At 36.3% G+C, this 9,923-nt stretch overlaps 1 protein-coding gene across 1 annotated transcript in view; it reads left to right on the top strand.

Moving 5' to 3' along the window:
* Nucleotides 1–8,935, top strand: part of LOC113237268 (sodium-independent sulfate anion transporter-like) — an 81,540-nt gene extending 72,605 nt beyond the window's left edge. The window contains exon 3 of the mRNA XM_026473657.1: nucleotides 8,798–8,935. Within this exon, the coding sequence (XP_026329442.1) occupies nucleotides 8,798–8,935 (138 nt within the window). The remainder of the gene's footprint in view (nucleotides 1–8,797) is intronic.
* The last annotated feature ends 988 nt before the right edge of the window (nucleotides 8,936–9,923 follow it).

The following is a 9,923-nucleotide window of genomic DNA, read 5'->3' as shown; positions in this document are numbered from 1 at the left end:
AATAAATAAATAAATAAATAAATAAATAAATAAATAAATAAATAAATGCACCCACAGAGACGGACTCACATAGCCACTTATTGGTGGGTACCAGAGAATAGCCAGCGACGTAGATCATGAAGGAAAGAAGATGGCGGCACGATTTGTACTCATATGTAAAGGACTGGCCTAACATTGCGTCAAACAGGGGATGTGGCCTAACATTGCGTCAGAAGTGGGACACTGTAGGCTAATTAAAAAAATCATCACACAAACATACGTAATATATGTTATTTACGACATCAAGTGACAGGGAATAAGTCGTGCGCCTGGTGGTGAGCTACACGCCTACCCATAGCATTTGCAGAGCTTTAAAGCTCAAAGATCTGAGGGGCCCTGTCACCGCGTCTGTCACCTGGAGACATAAGTTGACAAGTCCCATGTGCCTGTAATTTCACCAGCACCATTACCTTTCGGAATCGGAACGCAGTGCAAGTAATGCTTACATTACTGCTTGGCGGCTGAAATAAGTAAGGTGATAGTATTTTCCTGGACGAACTTGTTCACAAGAAGCTCTACTGCTACTACAAATTGCCTGCTTATCGGTATTCTGCAGGATATCACGAAAAGTATGCGAGGGAATTGTATGAATTAATTCCACCTTCCCCTTTTCTAACATTAGGGGATCAGAGTTAGACTGGGGTTCCACGTCTACCATGTCGATATTCCAAAAATTCGCACAAAGCGTTACGTTTCCACATTTATATGGCAAACGGCTATGGAGTGGAATTCCTTGCCTGTAGGTTTATTCCCTGAACGCTGTAACTTGGGCCTTTTTAAGGCGAATGAATACGTATTATTGAGGTGGCTCCATCGTCGACCTCATCGCCACTTTCCATCAAATGAGATGGAGGTCAAATGCGCACTTTTTTTATCACCAAAAAAAACACAAATATACGTGTCATTTCCAATTGACGCATTAGGTTTTTCTACCAACTCTTTGACTCTACGTTTTTTCCGAAGCTAAGAACTTCTTATCCCAAAAACAAAAGCTTTAATTATCACTTTTCCTATTTCCACAGGTAATTGGAACAAACAATATAAAAGGGGGAAACATTTTTACCGGTCCGTTTTCTTAATCTCAAAAGAGTTATTGACTATCACTTTGTTGAACCAACAAATCGCATTGTCTCAATTAATTTGAACAAACAAAAGAGAAACGAGTTTATTGCAAACTAGAGAAATGTTTTGAGAGTGAAACCCTTTGTTATTTGAAAGGTTTTTTTTGCAAATGGACTGAAAGAAATCAGGAAGATTGATTAAGTTAATTTTCTTATTAAGAAATACCGAACCAAAGTAAAGGTGTGGTGTGTTGAAAATAAAGGAACGCTGCGGCCCGCCCGCTTTCATTATTACGACGCTTAGACATCAGTGTGAACTAACCAATATTAATAACTAATAAATATTTATTAGCAATACCATCTCCTTGTGAAGGAGTTCGTCCCTGCCATATTACCTATTTCTGCCACCAAGCAGTAATGTCAGTATTACTGTGTTCCGGTTTTGAAGGGTAGTGCTGGTGAAATTACAGGCACATGGGACTTGTCAACTTGTGTCTCAGAGTGACGTGCGCAATGGCAGTGTCCCTTTAATCTTTGCAGTTTCAAGCTCTGAGTGTCACTGCAACTGCTATGGCCTGCGCGTAGATTACCACCAGGCGCACGATTGGTTCGTCCCATCTCATAGTGTCATAAAAAAAAACATTGTTTTATTTAAAACATTGTACAAAATATAGTACTTTTGATTTTTGAAAATTGTGTTTATTTAAAACATTGTACATCTGTACAAAGTGTTGTAGACAGTCGTCACACATGACACATAAATCATTCATACTTAACGTGACCATACGTCTCACTTTGAGCGGGATAGTCCTGGTTTAAGGTTCGCGTCCCGCTGTCCCCAAAATACGTAACAATGTCCCATTTTGATAAAACAGGGCTTACGTCACAATAAATTTAAAAAAATGGCACGATAGCGAATATTATATAAAGGCAGATTACACAAGATTACTACCCATACTGCCTGTTCTTAAACTCAAAAATATCATTACAAGAATCAACTTCAGAGGCCGAAATTCAGACTGTTTAACTAATTTAACTTAAGACGTCATCATGCAATTAAATAACCGAGAGATACGTTATATATTTCCACAAAAACTTTGGGAACATATTTTGCTGAATAAATTATTTGTTTCTGTAAACAAAAGAGCTTTGTCTCGGTAGTCGTTAAAAACAGCCAGCGTACCGTGAAAATGTCTTGGAGAAGTTTTGGAACATTTGCAGATAATTCTATAGTTCTATGAGCATTTTGCGAACTATGGAATTGAATTGGATTGTTTGGATCGCTCCAATTCTAATGTTAAGACATATATAATATTCATAATATTATCGTAATCAACAACCTTATGTTGCTAAAAATACGGTACCTATTGTTTATACTTATCTATTACATCTTTAGAAGCAGTGCAGCGCTGCCGAGGCACTCTCGCTGCGCTTGCTCGGCTCGTGCAGCTTTGTCATATACAAACCTAAACCCATAGGAGGAGATCGAACCAACTAGGAAATGCAAACATTTCGGTTCAGTCGTCATTGCACTTAAACACTACTGGAATTATATTTATAATACATTATACTCAGTGCATGTTACATCTGAAGTGTTTATATAAAAGGAACATTATGTGATCGGTATATTAGTTTGAAAGTTGTTATATCAATCGTCTATTTTACCGAGTGTACTTCATATCATGCAAGTGCAAGAATATATCAAATGTCTATATACCATAAATTAATTATATCTATCGAGCGTTATATCGATAAAAATATGTCATTTGTTGTTATATATTACGAACCGCACGCGTGCAGGCCCTTGTGAAAAAGTTCGTCCAGGGAAGTAATAGGTAAGGTGGCACCTATTTCTGCCGCCAAGCAGTAATGTGAGCCTTTGAGCGTTAGCGCTCTACGTTCGATTTGTATCAGTTCGAAATGTCATAGGGTTCATTTTATCTCTAGGTAAACTTAGTGCACATGCGACATTCGAGATTTGGAACGAATGGGATGCAGCGCGCAAACGCGCTTATTGCGATTCGATTGTGAAGGGTGCTGGTGAAATCACAGGACCATGACTTGTCCACTTATGTCTCAGGGTGACAGGCATAGTAGCAGTGCCCCTCAGATCTTTGCGATTTAAAGCTCTGAGTGGCACTGTAACTGTTATGGATAGGCGTGAAGTCACTTACCACCTGGCCCACGACATGTTCGTCTTATTACTTGATACCATAAAAAAGATCTAATATTTTTGTTACAAGTTGTTTTTTATGAAATAATGGGACCGACAATTACGCCTATATTTTTACGAAATTCCATTTGCCTTGAGTACCCGTCTCTACCTACTCTACCCGTCTAGCGGCCATAGTTCCTTGATCTGATCAAACACCAGCATGAGAGAAGCTGTTCGTCCCGTCACTTGATGTTATAAAAAAAAGCTCTCAACGCGGCCACAGACAGCGCATTTAAAGTAGCAACTTACTACTCAAATTCAATAAAGAGGTACCACTTAAATAAAAGAAATTTCGAAAGGATAAGAACAACTCATTGAGAAAGGGGTCCAACAAATTAATTAATCAGTATTACCAATTACACTTAGCAATATAAATGCCTCGTAATACGTAGTCATGTATTAGAGAAGGGGAAGTACAGCAACTTAGAAAATCAGATTTACCAAGCACTCTAGCCATTGTAATAGCAAAGAGCTCTAACAGAATTATCATAAAATCATCCACTAACCACAACGAAGACATGAAACTTGCATTATGCAGAACATTAAAGCTGCATTGCTTGCATTCTGCACCCCTGGGACGGATTTGAAGCTAGGGACGCTGGAAGGTGATTTGTGATATCCATAATTTTCTTTCCTTATTTATTGGTTGGTACGAATATTTATTACGTTTTTTTTTACTTTACAGCGCAAGTATAGTGAGGAATTAGGGTTTTAGCAGTGCGAGCATACATTACTTCATAGTATTTAAAGTACATAGCACCTTTAATAAATCTGAAGCCCAATCGCGCTAAATAGCAACGTAAAAACCGAAGCTAAACCAAATATAAAACACTGTCAAAGTGACACGTTGTGTACATTTGCAATTTGCGCTAATATTTTAACGTTCGAACTACATACGTATCGTTGAGGGAACCTATTTACCTTTGACACGCAAACGTTTCAATTTTATGTCACAGGAAAAACCAAAACTGTCAATGTTACACGTTTTATAACATTTGCTATCGCGCATACGTTTTAACTACATATGTATCGTTGGAAACGTATTAACTTTTGACAGGTAAACGTTTCTGTTATAGCTTATAGAAAGTCAGGTGTCACTATAGAGCTTCCGTGAAAATCAAGTTTTTTTTAATTCGACTGTATTTTTTTGTGTGTATGCTACGCGATAACTCCGACATTAGTGAACTGACTTCTATGATTCTTTTGTATTTAAAAGGGAGTACGTCATTAGTGGTCCCATTCTAATTTAAAGAAAATATGTCGCCTTCAAGAATGGCAAATTAAGACATGAATGCGTAGTTTATTGGATTTCAGCCACTTTCCGTTAAATGATTTTAATAAAACTAGCCAATAGATGTAATTCCACAAATTTTTGAGGAAGTTTTTTTATGTAAAAATAACAACAACATTTTTAAAATTGACAGAGTATAATATACATGCGACAATTCGTTTATTTAGCAACCTATATATTTATTTTTCTTTTAGAACATTTCCCCACAGTAGCTTCTCAGTAAGTGCACGGATTATAACCCTAGTCATCTCAGTAAATAGTGTTTTCGTCTACCCTCTAAGTCGGTTGGTATTCGGGGATTTGAACCGACAGTAGTAATGAATAAATAAAGATCAATATTATGTTGAGAGATTTGCCGTGGAAATTGCTTTCGATTTATTGTTTCTATTTGAAAACATCCCGGGTAGCCTAATGGTTTGACTTACCGTCTCTCAAGCTGATAGTCATAGGTTCGAATCCGTGCTTGTACCTCTACCTTTTTGGAATTTAATTTGAAATTTACCACAAGCTTTATGGGTTTTGTAGGCGTTCAGTTAACGGAAAACGGGTGAAATTATCACCCCCAATTTGCTACCCTTATGGTATTACAACGTTGGTAACGTCAGTGAAAATATGTGAAGTTTCTAATCTGAAATAGGCCCCCATGGTAAACCCTCATCAGAGGACACCCGAGTCTAGTAGTGCGATCTTATAGTTCAGAAACTTTTGCACAAAAGATTACGAAAATTTTATCAGTATTGAGTGAATAATAACTACTATATGACCTAAACCATCTCTTTAGAAAAGACCCATGTCTAGTTGTGGGATCTAATCGCACCATGGGTATAATAAGTCCACATCTGCAAATACGCCTGTCCATAACGGTTGCAGTGACACTCAGAGCTTTTTATAGCAAAGTTCCGAGGGGCAATGCCATTGTGCTCGTCGTCCTGAGACATAAGTTGACAAGTCCCATGTTCCTGTAATTTTACCAACACTCTTACCCTTCAACACCGGAACGCAGTAATGCCCACATTACTACTTGGCTGCAGGCATAGGTAAGGTGGCAGTGCTTTCCCGGACGAACTCTTTCACAAGGAGCTCTCTTACTAAAATGGTTTTATCGTACCAAGTATGATAAACATATTGTTTTTATCATACCAAGTATGATAAACATGTGGTTTTATCATACCTAGTATGATAAACATATTGTTTTTATCATACCATGTATGATAAAGAGTGCGTAATATTTTAGATATTTTTTGCGGGCTTGAACATCACAACTCACGAAATTTCTATGGTAATCGGATGAATAAGTATAGAATTGGTACGGGACAAACATACATTTATTTTTATATGTGCATGTTGATGACTACATGCTAATTCTTTATTGTCTAAAACGTCATGTGCAATATTAGGTAAACGCTATAGGTCACATTACTAACCAGAAGCCTTAGGTGAACCGGTGATCTCGTCTACCCTATATTCCCATTAACATCAGATCTGAGTGGATTGAGATGGCAGTTAATTAGATGTTACTGTCGGTTAACAGTCAGGGTACAGTGAACACTAATGTATAGAGAGTGTAACTTGGTTTAAGAGTCGATAGTACCTCAGCACGTATTTAAATTTTTACCGTACTGAATCGGTTATATTGCGCGGGGTGAACACCAGAGACACTGGCTTTATTTCACAATTTAATTTTTTTACTCATTTTTTCAATCATTGGTATATGTAAAATAAGTACCTATTGAATACAGAGGTTGTCTTGTAAAATTTCGAGTTAATTTTGTGTTTTTTTTTTCTGTCGTGAATATTTTTAGGAATCTGTTTTTTTTCACGTCGTTTAAAGTAAATATCAAATTCAAATTCAAATTCAAATTCAAAATAATCTTTATTTCATAGGTAAGCATTATTACACTTGAAATCGTCACAATGGTCAAACTCTACCGCTCATTCGTAAGGCAGATTCCCCTGAGAAGAATGAGCAAGAAACTCAAGGGGTTGCTCTTTGTAAATAACATTTACAATATTTTTTTATTTGAAACATCAGATTGAGACTACCTCCATAAGCTAAACGGGTTACTACCACGGATTTTTGTCATCCAAGTACGCAGAAGTTGTATAATAACCTTTAGTATAAAGTTTTTGTTTCACTATAGTTTTAAACCTCGTGAAAGGCAAATTTTGTATATCAACCGGAATCTTGTTATAGAAGCGTATACATTGCCCCTTAAATGATTGTTTGACTTTGTGAAGACGACTATCAAGAAAAGCTAGTTTATTTTTATTCCTCGTATTAATGTTATGTCTGTCACTATTTTTCATAAAGAAATTACTATTCCTTTTAACATAAATTATATTTTCATAAATGTATTGTGAGGCTAGTGTAAGAATGTTAATTTCCTTAAACTTATCTCTCAAAGATACTTTGGGGCCCAGATTGTAAATTGCCCTAACTGCACGTTTCTGCAGGACAAAGATTCTATTGATATCGATATTGATATCAGTGTAAATCCTTATTTTTACTGTATGTTTCTTCGAAAGTGTTTGATTCAACTTTTCACTGTTATGCGGAACCAACCAAAGCCAGCAGAGGTTTTATCACTCTTAACAAACTCAGTTGAAATTAGTTATTGGTTTAAGGGTCGTATTCTAGAACTCTACTCAATGCTCAAGTCAGGATTTGAGCAGACTTGAGTATGATTTCAATCACTGGAAATACGACCCTAATGGCAAGGACTTGAGTATGATTTTCAGTGCTCACTGCAATACTCAAGTCCTGACTTCAGTATTGAGTAGAGTTCTGGAATACGACACTAGGTGTATTTATAAAATCAGTCGAATAATACTATTACTAATAATAAAATTAATGAAAAAAACAGTTAAAGTGGTGACGCAGTGACCGAGAAGCACCAGTGTTCATATCTTTTTTAAATTGATTTCTAATAAGATTTTGACAATTTTTTATTATAGTAGCACGTTTCTTATTGGCAAAGTATTATTTTAGATGCAGTAGAACTGCTTGTGAAATTGTTCGTCCAGGAAAGCATTGCCACTTTACCTATCTCTGCCGGCAAGCAGTAATGTCAGCATTACTGTGATCTGGTTTTGAAGGGTTAGGGTTCTGGAGAAATTACAGGCACATGTAACTTCTTCCTTTATGTCTCAGGGTGACGGGCATAGTGGGAGTGCCCCTCAGATTTTTGCGATTTAAATCTCTGAGTGGCACTGCTAATGGACAGGCGTGTCGCTGAACACCAGGCGCATGACTTGTTCGTCCTGTCACTTAGTATAAAAAAACTTTTAGTAATAAAACAGTATATTCCGCTAACTAAAAAATTTGGTACCTCATTGAACCATTTTCATTGTCCACTGGCCCTAATTGACGAATGAAGTCATTACATTGTTTTCTTATAACAAAATTTTGCAGCTGTTTCATGTTCCCACGGAAGAAAAAAAAACAATGAAATTGCCTTAAGCCTTAGAAATCTTGATAATGATTGGTCGAAACTTCAAATTTAAAAAGTAATACCAAATTCTGAATTGTTAATAAAAATAAAATAACTTTATCTTGTTGGCATATCGATGAAACTTCAATACCTATTATTGCAAGTTACGGCGTTTTGACATTATATTGAAATTTCAATCAGTGTGCTGCCATCTAGTGGTTAGTTGCTGAACAACGACGAATTGGAGTTATATAATAATTAGTTCTCCAAAAAAGAAGCGACCATATTGCAGGGATATAGCTTTATTTTCGTTTCTTGTAACAAAAACAATATTTCGATAAACAGAGAATGCTTGTTGATGATATGAAATACCACTACAAATAATATTTTTGGTGCCGCTATCATTTTTGCACTCCAAAATAGCTCAATAAAAAAGGCATTTTGCTACAATATGCGAAAGAATTGACACAACCATACCGTACAAAATCAAAATGGCGGACTGAGCTCAAAAATAGGTCTAACAACGCCCACTGTTGACACGCGTGAGACGTAACTACTTCTACTGTATTTGTTGTTCTGTGCATGCTTTCTTAAACGATTGCTTGACTCTAAGTACTACATACAAAATGAAACCTATAAGCATATCTAATAGAATCTCATAGAAATACTAAGCTAGTCCAACAGTTTACCATAGATTTTGGCTCTCACCACAAGCTTAGGCAAATGTATTCAACCTGTAACTAAAGACGACATCCAATAGGATCCTGTCCGGCTTAACGAGAAGCTAGACGTCCTAGGAACTGTAGTTAGACCTAAACTGATAGTTGACTTTGAACAAGATTGGACAGCTGTACTGAAATGTCCTGGATTTGATATGACGGTTGCTTTGAGCGACTGAGAATATTACGAAGTGGATGTTACTGACTATAGTGGTTTTTCAAATGTACTGATTGTCACATTTGAATTTGCAGATAATGCATAACGATCAACGATGTGTTCTATTGTGTATTTCACAATAGATGTAAACAATTTGTTCTTCTTGCCGGAATCGCAAAAAAAGGGGATTTGGGTTTATCATGAAAATGTTAGAAATAAAACACAATTTTTTCGGATCTAAGTGGCACTGCAACGATTATTGTTTTTGGTTTTCAACAACTTTCTACCGTACCGCCATCTATGAGAAATCTGTGAAAGTTTTTTACTCAACTAGGTACCTTTACAGCTAGCGGAGGTTGACCAGTGATGTCACTTTTTGAAATGAAATATTGATTTTGTTGAATTACTTCACTAGTTTGTTATAATTATTAATACAAAGATCGAACACAAAGAAAAATTATTTATTTCTGACAGCACATATTAGAAGATATATTAAAGAAGATAAATGCAACAGGTTAACGAGTTTTTCATTCATCATTCTCAGTAAGTGGCATAATTAGCAAAACAAAAGAGAAGCTAAACAAGGACCCACCATCTTTCTTTCCGCGTTCATTTGGCCAGCCATAGCTGCAAGCGGGCAGCAATAAAACACCAATTAATAAAGACACGCCATAGTTACCCTTAATTGAGAAACGTCCTACAAACTAAATTATATATAGATATCAAACCAATTAGTTCATAGTGTTGTCAAAATTAATATTCATATTTTAACGTTATTCAAATTTCATCTCTGTCTTTGCCTAATCGAAATTCCGTCCAAAAACCGTCGATAGCCTCAAGGCGAGTGTCAGTTTCATTAAATTTATGGTCTTATCGTCCGGTAGGTATGCTTTTGTAAATTAATCGAATTTGAGATGGTTTCGTGGTGCTTTTAAATAGAGCTATGATGATATCGATAGTCTGTACCTTCTTTATCTTCTTAGGATTTTGCGCCTGTTACACATTGGGAA

The sequence above is a fragment of the Hyposmocoma kahamanoa genome, unplaced genomic scaffold (genome assembly GCF_003589595.1).
Source record: "Hyposmocoma kahamanoa isolate Upper Pololo Valley unplaced genomic scaffold, ASM358959v1 93, whole genome shotgun sequence".
Lineage (NCBI taxonomy): Eukaryota > Metazoa > Arthropoda > Insecta > Lepidoptera > Cosmopterigidae > Hyposmocoma > Hyposmocoma kahamanoa.
Note: the sequence above shows the minus strand (reverse complement) of the source record. Positions and strands in the feature narration are given on the sequence as shown.